The following is a 20,681-nucleotide window of genomic DNA, read 5'->3' on the forward strand; positions in this document are numbered from 1 at the left end:
TTTATTTCAAATCGCACACCAATCTTCATCACTTCAACAGCCACCAACGCCCCGAGAGTCTTATTCTTGCTCGTGCTCTCAGTCTGAATTAACACCAAGGCCTTTCTCTAACTGCCCTGGGATGTTCGGCGGTGCAAAATCAAATTGAACGGTGACAATCCCTAATGGATGATTCGCTGCAGCCAGACACTAATGTAGCACTCAATGAAAGGAAACATGCTCATCAATTTCACACTGTGGCTAACACAATATTGCTGTGGGTTATTGTTGTGGGACATTTTTCATTCAAGGTGCTACCCCAGTCTGGGACAAATCTGCCACGATTGTGTGGTGTGTGTGTGTGTGTGTGTGTGTGTGTGTGTGTGTGTGTGTGTGTGTGTGTGTGTGTGTGTGGTGTGTGTGATGTCAAGAAGCTTTATAGAAACAGGCGGCGTTCTTTGGATGCCCTCTCTCTCTCCTTCCTGGAGAAGGGATAATTAATTTGTTGCACGGTGGGAGAGCCAAGGAAGCAGCCCATTAGAATCTCTCCAGGCTACTTGGTGCTTTTCATTGTCCTGCCGCTCGGACCCATTGTGTAATGCAAATGACTGCACTGAAACTTCGGGCATGCTAAGCATCACTTGTTAGAGGAAAAAGACAGAAAAGAAACAAAGAAAGTGTGCCTGGCGATCAAAATTACCAACATGAGTCATACTGTAGTGTCGCACTTCATGAAGTCTTGATTGATTAAATCAAAGGTCAAACAGAACTAACTCCTGCAGTGAGCTACATGGATCTATACATTGACGACTACAGAAAAACATAAAGCAGTTATTGCTTTTAGAAATGAGTTTACTAGACAGCCACGCCGCATTAATGCTGTTTCTGCTTTATTCCGCAACAATGGTTACTTCAGCGCGATCAAATGAAAAACACAGTAACAACCCACTGGATAATCAAGTCACTTGTAATGAATGAGTTGTCTAGCCTTTGAGAAACGGAAAACACACTGCAGTTCACATTCCTAACAAGTCAGTTTTCTGCCTAATTAAAACACATTTGAAATATCTTGGAGGAAAACAAAAAAAAAATCATGCAATTCTGTTTACAATCGTATTCACAGTTTGATTGGGAATGTACAAAAGGTTTGTTAAATAAATATGAAAAACTGATGGTGTGGAGAGACAGCGTTCGCCCGATGACGAGTTTATTTACGCTTCAGGCTCAATCGCAGGATGGGAGGGAAGAAGTATGGGAAGCCTCTAGTCAATTTGTCTTACTGACATATGATGCTGACAACACTTGAAAATAAAAGTTTGATGAAGAAGAACTTCAGTACTTATCCCAAAGAGACAGCGGCTGACCAAAGCTCTGTGCGTAGGCTGAGCCTTGTTGACAGGAGATACGTCTTCTCTACCTCTGTATCCCTCGCAGCAAAGAAAAGGAACGAATCTGCAGCCTTTTGTCCGCTGAGTCCTTCGGGGTAAACCTAGAACAGACTGCAGGCTCCTCTGCGTTCCTGTTAACCGAGGAGATGCCAAGTGGGGATGCTGGTATCAGTGTGGTAGATAAACAGTCCAGAATAAATAAAAAGGTGTAAAGATGAGAGGATATTTCTCCATTGAACCGGTGTTGTTTTAGAGTTGTATGTGAGAAGGCACCACAACCTTCACACTGGGATCAGTTCAAAGGAACAACACAAACATGGGAATCATTTTGTAACTGTGTCAAGGAGAAAATGTTTTTTTTTAACTCAAACCAAACACAAACAAATAGCTAATACATCATTGACTAATTACTAAAGAAAATTCAGATTTAGCCTCTTCCTTACTGCATTGCAGCATGTGTTGTCTGCTGTACTTTAGCTTCTTTGTTAACATGGGAATTATTCAGAACATTTACATTTAGTTTTCTATGGAAACCAGAATGTACAAGAAAAGCTCTGGGCAACGAATAAGTAGGAATCACAAGTTTAAAAGTCATCGCACTGATTTACAGCCAAATTGACAGTAAAACAATCACGCATAGGATGCAGCTGCAACAATAACCATGAGCATGACTTAGACAGATCTGTGTATAATCAGGTTTTAAGTAGGTTCCACATTTACAGTATCATGTTAGCATTCATTCCAGTGTCACTAAAATGACTGATGCGAGTCTCCTAAACAAGAGGCATTGCTTAGTTCCCCACCTACTGTATATACCTATCTAGTTTATCCACTTTAATCTTCTGTTCTTATTTTTGTTATGACATATAAAACATGTTGAGCTGCAAAGAGACAGGCTTGATGGAATACACAGATCTGGGACTTGGAGCCCTCCATCTCCTGGATATTGCAAGCTTTCATTTGATGAGAATCTGGTGATAAGATGTACTGATTGTACAGAGCTTAATGAATCTGCTTCCCTCACTGTCTTACTCAGATAAGCTGTTTCCACATAGTCAAACAAAGTAAACTTCACAAACACAAGCCCAGAGAACAGAAATAGGATAATTTTTTTCACATATTATTATACATCAATTCTGTCCCGCCGTTTTATATTTTCATATTTGAGCAGATGCAGCTGTAACCAGCTGAGACAAATAGTTTTTACTATTTCCATTATGGATGTACATTATTTACATAAAAAGATCAATGTCCTTGCAAAAATACAAGTATTTTCAGTCAAAAAGTGTCCCTTTTCAAGAAGCAAGTATAAATCTGTACAGTTTCCTCGGAGGGATTAGGCAGCACAGTGTGAACTGGTCCATCCATGCATGGGTAGCAAAACACTCGAGACCATTCATTGTGACCGTGGTTTCATAGCTTGCTGGAAGTAACTGCCAAGGAAGATGTATTGCTTTCGAGTTGGTCATAGACTCTCAACATTAAAACACATGGGGCGCTTCATCAGAGAGCTTGATGTCTGTGTGAGATGGCAGGTAGCCTGACAAGGGAGAAGAAAGAAAAGAGACAGGTGGAATTTTATGTTTTCCCATTTGCATACGGCTGTATTTTTGCAGGCAAACACATTTATCTTGGATGGGTCGATTGTTTAGAAGTAAATCAACTGGAACCTCGTAGATATTTCTTGATGAAAATGCTTTCAACACTCCGCTACTTTCCTGATGCACTAATTATTTTACTGGATCAAATAATTCACCTAGACATTCTCATCACTTTAGCTCGCAATTGATTATGCTTCACTTACCTGTGAATACTAATACCTTGCTGTGACAAACTCAGGTTGGCAAATACATAAATATACCGCACATAATAATAACAACTATATCTTGGCACCTCCTTTATGATAATAAAGGGAGGGGGTGTAGCATCAGCACTTACAATGGGTGAATATCCAGTATCTCTTTCGTGTCACTGCATTTTGTAACACAACTTTGGTGAAAACTTCACTGCTATAAAAAGAATAATTTCACAATAAACCTGTTTCCTGTTAACCCTTGTGTTATGTGCCTTCCTTGTATGTATAACTAGATTATTGTTCTATGCAATAAGGTTGTGGGATATCCGTTTATGTGATTAAAACCTCAAGCAACGATGTGAGTTAAATGTTTGTGGGGCTTATTGCGCAAAATAATTACATTTTAAAAATGCAACAGCAACAAATCTATTCAGAAACTATTCTCAGGTTAAGTATGGTCACATTAGCCGCCCCTAAAAAAGGAGGCAGTATCACCATTTTGGTTTGGTAATGGGCATTTTCTTAGTAATCATCAAACTGTGAGAGGTTTATGAGAGCAATGCTCAAGTTGATAGAGTTCATTTGAACAGAAAATGCTGATTGCACATTGCCAGGTAATTTGTTTTTATTTCTATGCCATGCCAACCATGTTGCCTATCCCACATGGAATTACAAGACACTGCCAACTTTTGAACATATCACACTTCTGGAGGGAAGGAAAGGGAAACATGAGTTATAACATTATATGTACTCTTAAGTAACATATGTGTATGTGTTAAACTGCAGAGAAGCTATACACATGACCACAGAGAAAAGTAAAGAAATTATAAAAGATTTAAAGTGTATCCTGGTTACCGTCTCTCTGTCTCCAAGGCTTTCTTTAGAAACTGGCACGCTTAAATATTTTGTATTTTGATAGCCAACTCAAGTCTTCCGTGCTAATTAACAAGAATAATGACTCCACAAGTCTAAAGAAATGGTCAGGAAAAGTCTTTCTTCTTTTCCTCACATGCACATTATGGGCTTCAAGTGAAGTGATGCAGTCGTTCAAGTGTAATATATAACTGTGCTTTTAGGGTGTGTAATACATTATATAACTGTACCGTACCTTTAGTGCTTTGCTCTTCATAATTGTTGTAAATAATTCTTTTATAGGAACAATTTAATACTTGAGAAATAGTTGGATATCTCAAAAGTTTTGCATATAAAAACCAAGTGGTTTGTTTCTTATGGACAATTTTACCGTTTAGTTTATTCTGGTTTTGATATGAACAACAAACCAACATTCGGAAGCTGCATCAATGAACATTCTGCTGGCGATTACCAGCCCTCTTTAACTGCAGTTACACCACAGACATATCACCAAATGAATGTATCAAGTGATAGAATAAAACACCGCTTAGAGGATGAGACCCTCATTTGCCAACATGAGAATCTGAAAATGACTGTGTGATAAACGCTAAATATTCTTGAGGGATGACTGTAGCCTAAAAGAAGACCAACGAATACCTCTGCCTTTTGAATCCAGCTGTACATCCACCCGATCCAGGGAGGTCAGCTGGTCCCCCTCAGGGTTTGGGATGGCGATGGAGGTTACCGTGGGGATGACCTCTTGTTCTTTGTCAGGCTGCTCCGCTGTGTAAGTGATGATGCCCGGGATCTTCCTGTAGGTCATGCCATGGGGTAAGAAAAAAGAAAAGAGAGAGATATATATATAAGAGGCAAGCAAATGGAAACCCGCCATCAGGTCTGTTTCTCTAATGCTCACACTAAGCATAATGTGTCACACACTATTTTTAACTGTTAAGGATGGGAGAGGATTGCTTGAAAGCTGGAAACTAGGGCATTTCACATTCCACTGGGCATTGCTCCCTCACTTTCATATTGTTCACCTCCATTTTCAATCAATTTTTCATCCCCCTCAGATGCACCCCCAATTCTGCTTAAAACTAACATCTTGCCTTTCTAATTTCACAGGCGCCCCTCGTGGTTTCCTGCTGCAGCTGTGACATTTCAGGCAGCTTTAGAAAGTAAAAGTTGATTTCCTTAATTTAGTAATAAGGATCTTGAAAGTTAGAGTTAAGCAATGTTTTAATTTATAATGAGGACAATTCTTCAACATCTACAATGGCCCCTAAATGAGCCCTGTGATTGGCACGGGATTAGCTGCTGCAGAGGACGCTATTTACTGTACGTCCCTCACTGTATAATGTACGTTGTCTCAGGGCTTATCTCCTCAACCTTTCCTGCCATTCTGCAGAGTGTGCCTCACCTTGGATGGCTGTGTTTAGCATTTCCCGAAAGGTCAACCCTCACATTGTCAGATAGATGAATATTGATAACTGCAGGACTCTGACACCCATTCAGCTCTCTGGGAGAATTGATTAGACTGTCATTCCCTGTAATATTCCGCAGATTGAGACAGAGGGGAATTGTCTTATTCCTAGAGCCATTATTGTGACGCCCGTGTCCATAACTCTGAGATATATGGAGTCGGAATACTTCTGGAAACTTTTAGGAGTTCAGCAGCGAGGTGTTTGCTTGTGGCTAATGGGGCCGACTCTGAAAAAGGGTCGTTATGCAAACACACACGCACACACACACCAAACAATAACATCTACCTTAACGTAGATATCTCTGTAATGATGCGAGTCTGCAAACCTGAGAATGGATCTGCACACATTTTCTCACACAGTTATCCAGTGCCTTTTATATGGTTACAATATATGATATCCCGTATACTGTACCTTTTAAATTTATATATAAGAAAGACAGCCAGGCCCATCAGAACGACTGACACCAGCATGATGACTGCAGTGCTGCTATGGCCGCTATCACTGCTGTCCACAAGAGGAGCTTTCAAGGAGAAAGAATGAAAGAGAAATTGAGTGCACATGAAGGCCAACTGATCTCATTTCTGATCTCATAGGAATACAAATAATACAACAATGGAGTATCAGAGCTCAGTTGTAATGCTGACCATGTGAGAGACTATAGGGACTCAGAGATATGTCCAATAAACACTTCCTTTTTTCATTGATAGTTACATATACTTTATCAAGAATAATCTACTCACTATTAACACTGCTCTCCATGGATATATTAAAAACAAGTAATGCACCAATAATACAGGCAATATTAAGGTTTATGTCTGAGAACATGTAGACTAGTTTGTTCCCGAGTAGATTTATTTGCATTTTAAGAAATTGTACACAGGTTACAGGGTATACATAACAGAATGATACATTGCAATGTATTAAATAACTAGATACCCATACACAAGACAGAAAAAGAGGAATACAAAAACACAAAATAAAAGATGAGTAATAATTTATAGAATGTAACAGATAAGGGATGCATCATTAATACTCTTACATACATTAATCCTCACATCCAACCAGAGGGTTATTAATAATTTTTTGTAATTTATATCTCAACTATTTTTACCATCTAGCATGAAATATATCAACTTGCTTTCTAATTCTGATGGTTTCTCTTTTCATTTTTCATTTACAAGACTCTTCCATTTTGAATGTATTTAAGTTATAATCTTTTTACCAATTCACCATTTGTTTAATTATTGCTAGACTTAAAAGTCATCTTCACCTCCAAATTGGAAGGTCTTGCCTTACATTACCGAGAGACAAGCACCTGCACTGCACTTCTCTCCCAAAAAAGGACTGGGTTTGTTCAGTAGGTGTGTGGCAGAGGAGCAGCCTCACCTGGAGACAGCTGTGTGGCGTACACGTTCACCTGCACCCCCGGCTTGAGTGTGAACTGGATGAGGTCTTGGTTCAGAGCACTTAGCAGAACCTGAGAAAGCTATGAGGAGGAGTGATGGAGCAGAGAAGACTCGGTTAGCAACGGCTGCACAGCAATATTCTACAGTCATCAATATTTCAAACACAGTCATTTCATCTAACACCCTGAATTATGAATCACAATTTTTGCTTCCTTTTAAAAGAAGAGCAAACGTTGATATGACACAAGGAAAACCAAACCTTCTGCAGCGAAACACGGCACTCTGTTAATGGCGATGGAAACCCTATCAGGTAAAAGGAGAGCCTGCTTACGGTGTGACAGTGACATTTAAAAAGAAAAAATGAGTAAAATCTTGTGCTTTTTTGATCGAAATGGAATTTCTCATCTGTTTTTTTTTTTCAGTAAACCTGTTTTCAGGGCGAAAGGATTTAATGATTTTAAAGTTCACGTAGGCAAAGCCATTGGAAAGCAAAGTATGTTCTTATATCATAAAATAACTGTTTTAATTTTTTTCCCTGAAGTGCCTTAAGTTCCCGCTGCTTTTTTCACACCTAGATGAAGCAGTCATTTAACAGGGGACCAAACTGCCTTCCCAGAGCCCATTTGAGTCCTTAGCCATGCCTCACTAATTCCATCTTGCTCTTTCTAAAATCTTTCCACTGGTTAAAATTAGACTGCACTACACAGTATGAATAATTACTTTTTGTTCTAGTGGCACATCAGGGTCAGTAAATCTATTACACATTTTAATAAGCTGCTCCACACATACACTCACCACATGCATGTGTGTATGTGTGGGCACACGCTGAATTATTGCATCCACATTGCAAGTCATTCACTGGAGAGGAGAGCGGTGAACTGAAGATTTATTACCCTATTGTCTGTGACGTTCTGCCAGGTAATCAGACAGGCTTTAGATAAATACATCTCTTTAATTCCCAATCCAGGCCGCCTGCCCCAGTTTGTTTCCTTTCTCAAAGCTGCCAATTATATGATGCATCAATGTAATTAAATACCTATTAACTTAGTTGAAGACCGTTAGCCAGCAAAATGATGTTTATTTTTGAAACATTGAGGTCCTCTCTGTTATGAGGAATAAATTAGTTTTGGTTCAGCTGAAGCGTTAAAAACAGCACGGTTTTATTGTTTTGTCACGTATTTAATAGCTATCCATAACTTGAGAGAGATTAGTTTTTAAATAATATGTTTTTGTCGTAAGACAATAATTAGAGCCATTAGAGGGATTGAAATAATTATGAGACTGTTATTGTCTAAAGGTTTGAGCAAGTTCCAAACTTCTAAAGGGTGGCAGTGAGGTTACAGCGTGTTTGGAGATGCTTGGTGAGTTTCATTTCAGTGCTGGATGCTGTCTCGTTGCTTTTACACGGGAAGACATTGCCCTCTAGTGTTGAAATTATGTATTACCCCTTTATTAGGAATTGAAAACAAAATGTGTGGGAACATTACAACATTGATTGTCTGTGATTCAATTAGTGAAGTAGTAATTAGCAATACAAAATATTTTAATTATATAAATCAAATTTGTGTTGCAATATAAAAACACAAATGCAGTGCTTGAGAAGAAGTACTTTAAGTGAATAATTCTGCAGGAAATCAAAAGGGGTTTAATCTTAAACCTAATTATGTCCTATGGAGAAATATGAGATGAAACGGGTTTTATGTGCCATCTATAGAAAAGTATTCCTTTTCTTCTCTGCGTGTTATCCCTTAATGAACCACGCCAGAGTTTTTCCACATCTTTTACCCCAATTACTACAAAAAATGTACACTCTTCATTACCGCTGACCTTTTCCGAGGAATAACATAGTGTTTCCCCTACCTACCATGCAGCCAGTGGTGTCCAATCATTTCTCCCTGGTATGAAAATACATTTGCAGAGACTTTAAACTTGTCTGACTTCGGTAATCCATCACAATGAGCATCATGTCTGCATTTATTTTTGTCAAACGTAACCTTATTGTTACGCGGGGACAGAGTGCAGACTTTCCAAATAAAGCTGCACTTAAAACTGTGTTAGAATGCAACAATAATGTAACTTTGACGAAGATAAATGCAGACATGATGCTCATTGTGATATATTGCCTCACCTAAATCAAATTTGAAGTCTCTACAAGTTGATTTTCGTTGAAGGCTCACATTTATAGAAAACCAATGGCTGCCTGAGAGGAAAAATAATTCAAGTATCTACCAAGGACAGCGGATCTAATTTGAACGTATTCATCGAAGCATATAAGATTTAAAACAACTCAACAACTAATTTCAAAAATACAAGTATATGATGGAACAGAAAACTCCCCAAACTACTTTACCGTCAATGTCAAACAGAAATTGGAGATAGATTGAGGATGATTGCAGTAATATGAAGGAAAGACACAACTGAAATCAACTTTTTTATATTGGCAAGAGATTGCAACGGAGATGATGAATAGAGGATGATGGCTCTTTTGTTGCATTATACCAGGATGAAATTATGGATGAAATTATGGCACAGGATACTTTTGGCTACAAGCAAAGCTATCACACAAATTGGCTGCAGGCAAAACCTCCAACAAAGGAAAACTGGACTACAAGTGCTGATGAAATGAAGTGGAAATTAACTTTGGTTTCAAGCCCAAGATGTGAACAAATATGGAAAATACTGTGATGTATGTATTTATGGCTATATGGTGTAACCTTTTACATAGGTCATGTGCTTCTGTACATATTGTGCTGCACATATTAACCCACGCAAGACATTACATTCAGTTGAGATATATTTTATTTTGTCTATTGCAGATGTATATTGTAGCGGGCATATGCCAGCGGCTGTTTGAACGGTTTAATAAGACGGTACCTGATCCAGGTGAGCCCACTTTTCATCCATGCCTCCGACTCTTGGCCTCTTCTCAGGCAGGATGAAAATCTCTGCTGTTGTTGGTAAACCAGGGAGCACTGTGACCAGGAGCTGTCCCTTGTTGATTCCCGTGACCTTTAATAAAAACAACAAAACCTCCTTAAAAAGGTTTTTTAATTGACAGTGTTTGAGGTGATATTCTATGCTTTGTGTGCCCTGTGTCATTGAGTGAAAACGGCTAGCTCTCAGCTTCATATATCATTTGCCTAAGTACCAGTCACTGTCAAGATGTAATGCACGGATCAAATGAAACATGCAAGTTTAATTTGACAGTCTTTGGTAAAAGCCAGGGCTTTTAGTGCATGTATGCCATAACCAGAGGTCTGCTGTCAGCTTCCTGGTGTAAACCATGGTAATATCTGACAAGACAGAAGGTCAAAGTGAATGTTTCATACTGAGGGCTACTGTAGGATATATATATATAGAGCTCAGTATCCAGGTCTTTTACATAACCTGCTGCCTTTTTGACATCCTGACAGTGTCTGAGAAGGGGAAACCAGACTCTCTAACCGCAGTTACGCTATTTGAACTTCAGGTTTTGGTGTTCTCTCCAGGCAATGGCATTCAGCTCTTTAGAGAACAAATGGTTACTGTCACAATGGTGCTTTAACTGCCCTTTAGTTTTTTGACGGGTTCAGTTGAAAGCTTGCACTGCTAATAATCATTTCAGGTGATGTGGCATGTCAGCGAGGAGAGGTTAACAACTAATTACACAGAAAGTGAGGTTAAAGACATTGAAAGAAGTCCAGTGCTGGTATGCAATACAAACGCAGCATAACCGAGAATGGAAAGGTCAGTGGCTCACATGACAAGACTTAAGTATTTCTCGAATTAAGGGTTAAGTCCTGACTGAATTACAGTTTTTATAATAAAAGCTAGCAGCTGAAGATCTGACCTGGACCATGGAGTTCTTCACCACTCGGCTGATGTCCTCTCTCCACTCTGACACCCCGGGGTTCAGCTCGTCCAAATGAGAAGAAAAGCCCAAAATGTGGGACCGGAAATAATCTGAAAGTGAGAAAGAATTTGAGATGAAGAACAATGCATATCTTCTGTTGAACTAATCCACTTCGGACACTTCAAATGACTACTGAGTACTGTACTGACTCTGTATATTCCTTACAAATTATTTAGGCTAGGCTTAAATGGTAATGTGATTACCAAACTGCAAATTGACGAAGAGAACTGAACTTATTTCTGTCTCAAGGTTCAGAAATGTTTATAGGGTTTTACATATTATACCCCTGAAAGGTGCATGAGATGTATGATGACATTTCTATCTTGGCGAGGTAAGAAGCAAAAAGATTTGGTTTGTGGTTTTTTATTTATGTGCACGCAATGCATCATTATCCATCACTAATTCAATAACTTTGTTTAATAGGCACCACAAGACAAGACAGTTGGGTTCCTATAATAAAACATATTCATTTATAACTACCGGCAGTTAGAAAATGCATTGTTTTCAATGGAGATCTACTTAATATCCAACGCCTTCTTAAACATATACGTAAGAGAAGCCTCAACGATATTAACCAATTTGAATTTGTTGAACATTTTAAAGAATTTAAAACTGCAACAAAAATATATAGAGGCATTAAAGTAAAAAAACGTTGCATTATTTCCAAGTTATATGTGTTTTTATTTTGAATGTTCAATGTAGACGTAATTCACTACTACAGGTATAATAGTTCCATATGTAAGACATATATATATATATATATATGTATATATATATATAATAGACACGGAATTAGAATAATGTTGCTTACACTTGGAATCAGCTTCTTATTAAAAATCATTCATTTTAGAAGGTCTACCAAATTGCTTTTTAACGTGTCATGGCCTTCATCAGCGATTTTGAGTTAATTAAATCCACATACAGTACAACCAGCTGATAGGATGAGGTCGAATTCCATAGTTTTAGCTCGTGTGATAATAATTAAACCGCTGATGAAGGCCACGAAAGCTCGGGAAAATCAGTAAGCAGACCTTGTGAAAGGCTTCTTTTTTTTCACGTCAAAAGGCTTTGAAGATTGTAAAACATGTTTCAATCCACTCTCAATGGATGAGTGCATAATTGACTTCATAGTTTTCACTTTGTAATTATATTAAGAGGATGTGTACTTGTATTGAGTTTACCATAAACGGCCACAGTCATTTGGTCCTGTCGAACAGTATTGCCGACTGAAGCCTGAACGGTGACAGTGTGGCTTCCCTCCTTGGAGAAAGTGAAGGACATCGTTCCATCCAGAGTCACAACAGGCTGAAAGAGAGAGAGTCAGAGAGAGAGGAAGATGTACTGCGACTTGAGAATCTATCATGTCATTCAGGAAATAGGCTGCGTGGTAGAGAATGAAAAATAAAGGCTTACCTCTGTTTTGTTATTAAACCACCAGTAATAGCTGACTGTTCCCACATTGCTGGGCCGTAACACCGTCGTGAGGTTTATCGCTTTGTTCTTGACGACCACTGAAGGAGCCAAGAGCTGAATCTGTTCGAGTTGACCTTAAGAGAGAAAACAAAAACACTATGGATCAACATCTTGTGATTAAATATGGCTAAACAACTATCAAAGTTGCAACAGAAGCCATGGATTTTGCCACAATAATGATAGCCTGCAACACACTGAGTGAACTCTTTCTGATTTAATGCAGGAGTATTTGACAAGTGTCTGTGGAGGCTTTCAATGCTTAACATCCTTGAAAATGTCACCCTTGGAATCCATTGTAATGAGAAGAATTCAAACTGACCACAGCTGCTCCTCTCTTTCAACCAGGAGACAACAAACAGCCGTCTTTCACGCCTACACAGGGTGAGTGACACTCCAAACTTTGTGTAGAGATATTGGATGTAGTTTCCTTTAACGAGCCAATTTGAAGGTACAAGAGTCAAGAGCATGTTGGCCCAGGTGTTAAAATTATTTTTGCTTTGTAAAAGGCACACAAGTCTAGAAGTTGTACCTATTTGAAGTATCTTATAGTTCATGATAAGACATGAGAAATGATTGAGACTTAGTTTATGGTGTAGTCACTTAAGTAAAATGAGGTTATTTCTTAACAAGTTCACCTTATCATGTGATGAGGTCAATTAAAAGGGTACTATGCAAGTGAATACATTCAGATAGACATTAACTCAAAGAGTATTCTGGATGGAAAAGGGCAAGGATTTACATTCAAAACTCATTGGAACCAGTTACCAGTGATTTGACTTACAGGTGACATGGAGGAAGAGTAGGACCCTGTCAAAGCCCAGAGAGTTGCTTGCTGTAGCAGAAATGTGGTAGATGCCAACTCTGCTGTAGATGTGTTTGACCCCGTCATCGATGGAGCTGATGTTAACATATGATATAGCCGTCCCGTCGCCAAAGTCCACCGTTATACTTGTCATGGAGCCGAGACCCTTCAAAAAGAAAACAAAATACTGTCACTCACACTTTAGCCTCAGTGTTGCCACAGTGACACATAGCAGAGTGCATTTTCCATAATATATACAAGAATATATACAAAAACGAGGTCAAGCGGTTAATCATGTCGCCGCACATTGATTTGACAAGCTGGAGCTCCAGCCTCTGCACTATGTCTCTGACAGCATCGTGATATAAAGATAAAAGACTGAAGAAAAAGCATGCAGCCTAGAACTGTAACACACACACTACTGTTGCTTCGATAAAGTAAAGTCAGCACCTCTTCCAGAAAGACCAAGAAAGTGACATTCCTCTCCAGCGCTGCTACCAGTGTTCCCTCGCTGGTGAAGAGCTGGAGGCCCCGGGGGGCATGGCTGGGACACTTCTGTCGCCTGGGGCTGTACTTCAACAGCGTCCCCTCTGTGCAGTTGTTAGACAAACCCCGGCGGTATCTAAAATTCATTTAAGACCCACAAAGGACACAAATAAGCGACACAAAAATATATAACTGTGTGTGGATGTGTGTAAAAGCAGATATATACAGGGGACACATTCAAAAGAGAGAAACCACCACCTCTTTAGTCTACCATTCCCCCTACGCTCCATCAGATGAGCTCAATTAGCTTTTATTAACATCAGCCATCAGTTAAAACCGTGTCAATTTGTAACAGATGTTAGTTAACACAACACTATTACAAATACAATTATATTGTTAGAATATTCTTAGCACACAAAATATAGCTGTCGTTAAAAATGTTGACGTTTTTAACTATCTGTCCATTACATTTTAATTACATTGACTTCACTACTCGATTGCCAACTAGTTTACAAGCACTATCAATTGCAGCATGTGGTGTTCAGGTGCAATCGACTTGTTATGGCTTGTAGTTCAATGGTTATTTTGGCAATAAATATCCTAAAGAACAGCCTCATCATTTCTTAACCTGTTAGTTTTCCATTTTTCCTCCTTCCATTTATAAGTTAAGTATTTATAATTGATAGTGTTTTAAATTAAAGGTCCCCTATTATACTCATTGTCATCAATATATTATAGTTCTAATATATGTTGCATTGTTGGAGGAGCTCAGGTCAGAAGAATGTCATTGCCATTTCTACACTGTAGCTTTGTGCATTATGACAATAACCTTTGAATCTTGAATCTTTTTAATCTTCTCAGTTCCATACAAACATGTCACTGAAGTGTTTGGCTGAAATACCAAACAGATCATGCATGGCAGCATCCCATAATCTCCTCTGTTTCAGCTCTGTTTCAAAAGTGCTGCTTCTGTGTCTGTTACTTTAGATGAAAATAAGGAGCCCCTCCCCACGCCCCTCTGAGAGATATTTGGTTAAAAAGAACACAATGGTGCTTTAGGAGGAGATTCAGGTGATAAGGTGGGGGGGGGGATGTTATCTTGGTTGGTGATTGGCTAATGGTTACACAACCCAAAAAACATTATGACATCACAAACTGGCCACAATCTGATCAGCTCATTTTCAGACAGGTTTTTATATAAATGGATCTGGACAAAAAGAGAGGGGGTCTTTGTTCCTGAAACTTTCAGAATCTCTTTACACAGAGGGGACACATGTTTATGTAGAAGAGACATGAAAAAGTGGATTTTGCATAATAGGTAAAATACAAAATAGCAGGTTGAGTTTGAAAGTAACCAAGGACAATTTGACATCGCTACTCCCCTTGCTCGTGTCAGTACGAAGGAATAAAGTGTACCCTGTGGTGTTGAGGAAGCTCTCCCCCCTGATGCAGTCTCTAGATGTTGCTGAAGGAACAAACCAGAACGCCGGAGTGCAGCGCCCGTCAATCTGCCTCTCAAACCCGTAGTCGCTGTTTCAGTCGGAACAACAAGTACAGAAAAAGATACACGAGGAGTTATCGGGAGTAGTTATCATTCATTTAAAATATCAAATAGAATTACTCAGCTCAAAAAGAATAAAACTAAATAACTGCATCCCTACTGAGAATAAAGGTGTTCAAAGATCGAGTCAAACTTTTCACAGCCGCTCAGAGTATGTGAGATTTGATGTTTTATGTATCAAACTTCTGAAGCAGAGAAAGAATAGTGCATGTTTACAAAAACTATAATTATACTTTGAGAAAAATCAAATGGATCTGTCATGTTGATCAGGGAAACAGTCTCAGGAGAACGAGTTGGAAAGTTGAAATAAGGCTTTTAGTATTAAAGTGGTGTTCAGCCTTGTTACTAAACTAGAAGCTGCAGTTCATTTTCCAATGGAAGAAAGTACGAGAAGTACTGACTGGAAGTGACACTTTTTAGACATATAATAATAGACTTGAGCATCAGGCAATAGTTGTATTCATTATGGATATATAAGATAACTTGAACGATGCAGAAATGTACTGCTATCACATACTTGACTGTTAATGCTGAGCTTTAATACTTCCAGTCAACTTCTGCCAGTTAAATTGACGATATGATTATACAGTACACAGCATTGAAAACATCAGTTTGATTATTTAATCCATATTGGGATGAATATTAAATTCAAATTCAAAAGAAAATCTGTTTTGGCATATTGATTGCAACCATAATCGTATATAAACATTATCCATGCCTAGCAGACAACTGATTGCATGTTTCTTAAGTCATATTACACACTTGCAATCCTAAGTGGACAGAAAGATAACAGAAATAAGATAAAAAGTTTTAAATCCTAAAATATATCTCTTCAAACACTCCTCTTGTTGTGCCTAGAGAGCTTCACAGACTCTGCCTCTGGAGATTGATAATGTGTTGTGCGTTGGATGTAATGAAGTGAAAGGAGTAGTGCAGCTACAGAGTAGGAAACTCACCACTCAAAATCTGCCTCTGTGCACGGGCAGGAGTCTGACATCTGGGAAATATACTGATTTCTGGTGTTGACACATCGAACGTTTGCTTTCAGTTTTTGGAAGATTCTCTTCATTCCCATGATGCACACTTCGCCCTGTGATAAATAATGCATCATAAACATTTCAGAGGCTCCTTTTGCCTTTTTTTTGTCTTGTACCATCTTGCTTTTATTGTGTGAGTGACTCAAAGAGATTCACTTGGGTTTGTTCAGACCCTCTTACCTCATTGTGTAACTGCCATGTCATGTAATCTTCAGATGTGCAGCGGTGTTTGAAAATGGACTGGAAGTCAATTTTGACAAGTTGCCACTCAGATCGATGGCTAAAATGACCAAAGATTCTGCACAAACAAGCAAAATATACAATATCAAAAACATTTGGTAGAAAAAAAACAACCTCAACTCCTCTATGGGTAATTTGAAGGCAACAGCTTTAATCCATATTCCTCTGTGGGTAGAGAAACTCATCCGCAATTTGGGCATATGAAACCCTTTCAAAACCACATTAAATAGACTCTATAATAGAATATTTATGTACACTACTAAGTCTTCATTGGGGTAATATGTTATTACCCAGTGGAATACTTAAACCAGAAACACGTCAGTTCCCTGTGGTTTCTTCTTATCTTACGTCATTATGAGGGTGTCCTCCCCAGGCTCCCCCAGCACCCCGTCAACATACAGCGGAGAGGAGGTGAAGCTATATTTGTCCCAGCTTCTGCCCTCATCAAAACTCAGCCTAAGGGAAAGAACAATGGTTGGATCACAGACAGACCAGACACAAACAGTAAGAAAATCTCTGCAGAAAAGCAGTCTAACTCCTTGTTTTGAAGATTTAGTACAGTCTCTAAAAAGAATGCGGTACGCCCTTGGAGAGACTTACCAAATGTGTCTAATTGGCAGCGGTGTGTGCCGGATGGCCACAAGAGATCCCCCTTGATTCAGGAAAAACAAGCTGTATTCTTCCTGAAAAACCTATGAGTATAACAAATAAAACAAGTAAAAAAGCTGCAGACAGGACCAGCTTCACTTCATCACAACAGACAAGAATTTAAGTCTACAGAAAGTGTGCACCTATGGCAACATAAGGAACATGTGTACTAACAACTACACACCAAACAAGTGCAAACCACAACCGTTCTTTGCACAAGAATCCCAGTTGTGTGATAAACAAAAGTTACAAAGTCTTGCTTTCTTTGTTGATTGTTGTTGTCTTCAGCCGATGGCAAAATAAAAATCTGTCAAAGTTTATTTTGGTTTATTTGTTCCACAGATCAGAGATGCACATGTCTTCACTCGGCGCCAAACCTCAATTCTTTATGTCTTTGCAATTGTGGCTGTTTCACTGAGAACTGAGAAGCGAGTGTTTGCTCTGAAAGCTCAGTCACACTCATATTCTTTGTTTAGATAATGCCTGACAAGGTCATATTTTTCTTTTTGTTCTGTATCATACTGAGGCAAAGGATTTCAAGCAATTGAGAAAATAAATGTATTAGTGAAGAAAGCTGTACCTCTCTCCAGCTGTTTCCAGCATCCGATGTGATGAAAATACTGACATTATTACTGGTCAGCTCTGGTCCGACAACACCTGAATACAAAAGGTAGACAAGCACTATGTTCAGTATAGTTACTCTATTGTTATTTGAGTATTTATTCAGACACATTTGGGGGATTATTATTTCCACAGTATTAACATGTAACAGATGTACAGCAAGGATTAATTTCATCTTATTTTGTAAACTGGTGTCAGCTACATACAGAAATACTGCACTAGGAACTGGGTTTAAGAACGTATATGACTGGGAGGGCTTAGGGATCAGATCGGAAGGACCATTATGAAACATGAGTATGGATATTCAAATCCAATAATCCCCTCACCTGACGCTATGATTATTCCCGGAGCTGAATCTTTGCTGACGATGTTTCCCGAGGTGTAGGGATTCTCTGACACGTGGAGGTGGAGATGTAGCGAACAATAAGGCTGCAAACACAAACACAGGGGGATTGGTTTGCTGAGCTCTAAGTGTGAAATCGAAAGGTTTGATACAGACCTGGTTTTTGTTGTATATTATGTGTCATAATGACTTCTGACATGATTATGACTCTATCTTTCTAAGGAAAAAATGATGTTTGAAAGTTTTCACATACACATACACACACACACATACATAGCTATTATCATACCCCATCAAGGCTCCTGCTAGAAATATACTGTAATGTATGCTGGTAGCTCGATATAGAAGAATAACAATGTGTAAATTCACGTATTATGGTTGGCGGTATTGCAGCTTAACATCTAATGAGAGTATGATGATGCAATTTTTCACGAGACCTTTATTGGGCTCATAAAAAGTTCCTGTTTAGAAATGATGTATGGCTAAGAATGGCCTCTGGATAGGGTTATAGTCATTTACATTTTATTTGTCGAATGGGTCTACCGATGTGTGTGCTCCTGCATTATTATGCATTTTCCTACTATCTACACTGTTTCCTTTAGTACCTGGTCTCACCCTGTGAGCATGTGATAAACTAAAGTGTTTAACTTGCTGCCATGTACCCAAACTTATCTTGAACAGTGAACAAAAAAACTAAAAACAGTTTTGACTGAAGCTGTAATTAGCTCTTGTAATGAATAATGACCGGTTATAGTCCTTCTAACTTGATTTATTAAATTGTATATTATATAATTTGTTTAAAAAGATGCTACTACACTGCACTCAAAACACATTTTTATACTTATGATAGAAAATGTAATACAATTCAGCATATGATATATTATGATAAAATCCCCAATAAGCTATTCACATACATACTACTACCACTGCTGCTTATACTATTTATACTCAAAACAACAACATAAGGTTAATTTAATGACTTCATGTTGTATTTTAAAGACATTTATGCTGAAATAACTTATGTTATTAAAACTTGACACAATAGTGAGTGACAGTAGGCCTATGGTAAATCATGGCAAAGGTGTCGTGTCCAAGCTGTTTGAATGTAATTACATTTATTTTCCCTTTGACCACAGCATGGCATCATCCAGTTGTAGTATTTTTGTAGGCACACAATGGTAATCCAAATATGTATCTCTTGTCAGTGGCCCACTTACTTGTTCACAATAGACCTTGTTTCCCTGGAGATCGGTGGTTGGAGCCTGAAGAAGCCTCCAGTCTCTGCCTTTGTTGTATGTGATATAAGTTTTCACTTGGTTCTCTACAACTTTATTTGACAGGAACACCCCTTTAATCCCGGCAACCTGCAAACATGAGAGATGGAGAGCGGTGGGGAGAAAAAAAGAAAAAAAAGGGAAGGAAAAAAAGAAACCTTAAATTATTCAGACTTAAGTAAAGCTGCGGGCCTGAATCAGAGAGGAAAATATGTCTGAATGTGATAGTTTTTCTGACAGGGAGCACTATTTTTGACCATCTGTAGGACTCTGCAGAATCAAAACAACATATGGCGCATCACTGAGCTATTCCTTCTTCTTTGTACTTATGTTCACAGAGACGCAGACTCTCACATGCAACTATTTCTTCAGCACACATTCCTCTTCCATTACATATCTGCTCTTGGTCATTGCAGCTAAATATTTCTAGGCCAACAATGTGTGTGGAGGTCAGTGAGCAGTAAGAATAACCAATGCTGATGGCTATCTGCGGTGTGCATTCGTAAACTAGAAGGCTTTTAGTGCTGGCTGCAGATGACGATAAGTGATACATACATGTGCAGTCACTGGGAACCTCAAAGCACATCTGTCAACGCAGATATAACGTTTACAAGTTAAAGCTGCTTTTTTACCCTGTATGTGTTTGAAGTGACTAATGTATAGTTGGTACGTTACCTGAAGACTGCACCTACTACATTTGTTACATGTTACAATGTCACAGATAATAAAAGCCGACAGGAAGTGGATATGAAAGAGAAAGTCTTTCAGTTGCAGAATGCAATGCACCAACATCTGTTCCATTGTTGTCGAGACACCAAAGAGATCTGAGCACAGGGTACACTTAAGAAAAGCACGGGGGAAAATCAACTTTAACTGTAAGCAAAGTTGGAGGCTGTCTGTTGTTACTTTACTTGTCAGAAGACCTTGATCTCTTTAAAGCTTCCAAACAAGCGATTTAGACATGCATGGTGCTCTAAGATACACTGTTTCTTCTCATTGTAAAAGACATAAAGGGTAGATGGGTTGAAGATTCGGAATTAAATGTAAGTGTGAGTTGATTGATGGATACATTTAAGAGGTACTTTACTAAAGTACAGCTACGTTTTATTTTCATTATTGGTAACTATGTGTATAAAAAGTCAAAACATGTCATCCTAAGAACACAATTTTGTCCTGCAATATTATGTTAACTTCGATAATCAGTTAATAATTTGAGTCATTTTTCAAGCAAAGATTCTCTTTTCTATAATTTGAAATGCATCTTTGTATTTCTCTTAACATTAGCAAATGCATGGTTTTGGACAGCTGAAAAAAAATGTTTTGGTGTGATAAACAAGGCCGCTGATGTCATCACAATCAGCTACAGGAGATAACAACGGGCAAATGCCACTTTTAATCAA

General features: G+C 38.5%; 1 protein-coding gene across 2 annotated transcripts in view; it reads right to left on the reverse strand.

Moving 5' to 3' along the window:
• Positions 1–464: 464 nt before the first annotated feature.
• The window catches only part of sorcs1 (sortilin-related VPS10 domain containing receptor 1), a 43,522-nt gene continuing 23,305 nt past the window's right edge, over positions 465–20,681 (reverse strand). For both annotated transcript variants that reach the window (XM_010784171.1, XM_010784170.1), the window contains 18 exons: positions 19,225–19,371; positions 17,991–18,093; positions 17,624–17,700; positions 16,996–17,087; positions 16,744–16,851; positions 16,336–16,453; positions 16,075–16,208; positions 14,974–15,087; positions 13,522–13,693; positions 13,051–13,237; positions 12,210–12,343; positions 11,978–12,101; positions 10,734–10,846; positions 9,779–9,913; positions 6,885–6,984; positions 5,910–6,018; positions 4,672–4,826; positions 465–2,907 (listed from right to left, as the gene is read on the reverse strand). In XM_010784171.1, the coding sequence (XP_010782473.1) occupies positions 2,849–2,907; positions 4,672–4,826; positions 5,910–6,018; positions 6,885–6,984; positions 9,779–9,913; positions 10,734–10,846; positions 11,978–12,101; positions 12,210–12,343; positions 13,051–13,237; positions 13,522–13,693; positions 14,974–15,087; positions 16,075–16,208; positions 16,336–16,453; positions 16,744–16,851; positions 16,996–17,087; positions 17,624–17,700; positions 17,991–18,093; positions 19,225–19,371 (2,181 nt within the window). In that variant the 3' untranslated portion in view covers positions 465–2,848. The remainder of the gene's footprint in view (positions 2,908–4,671; positions 4,827–5,909; positions 6,019–6,884; positions 6,985–9,778; positions 9,914–10,733; positions 10,847–11,977; positions 12,102–12,209; positions 12,344–13,050; positions 13,238–13,521; positions 13,694–14,973; positions 15,088–16,074; positions 16,209–16,335; positions 16,454–16,743; positions 16,852–16,995; positions 17,088–17,623; positions 17,701–17,990; positions 18,094–19,224; positions 19,372–20,681) is intronic.

This window comes from Notothenia coriiceps, unplaced genomic scaffold, assembly GCF_000735185.1.
Source record: "Notothenia coriiceps isolate Sejong01 unplaced genomic scaffold, NC01 NC01_scaffold00026225, whole genome shotgun sequence".
NCBI lineage: Eukaryota > Metazoa > Chordata > Actinopteri > Perciformes > Nototheniidae > Notothenia > Notothenia coriiceps.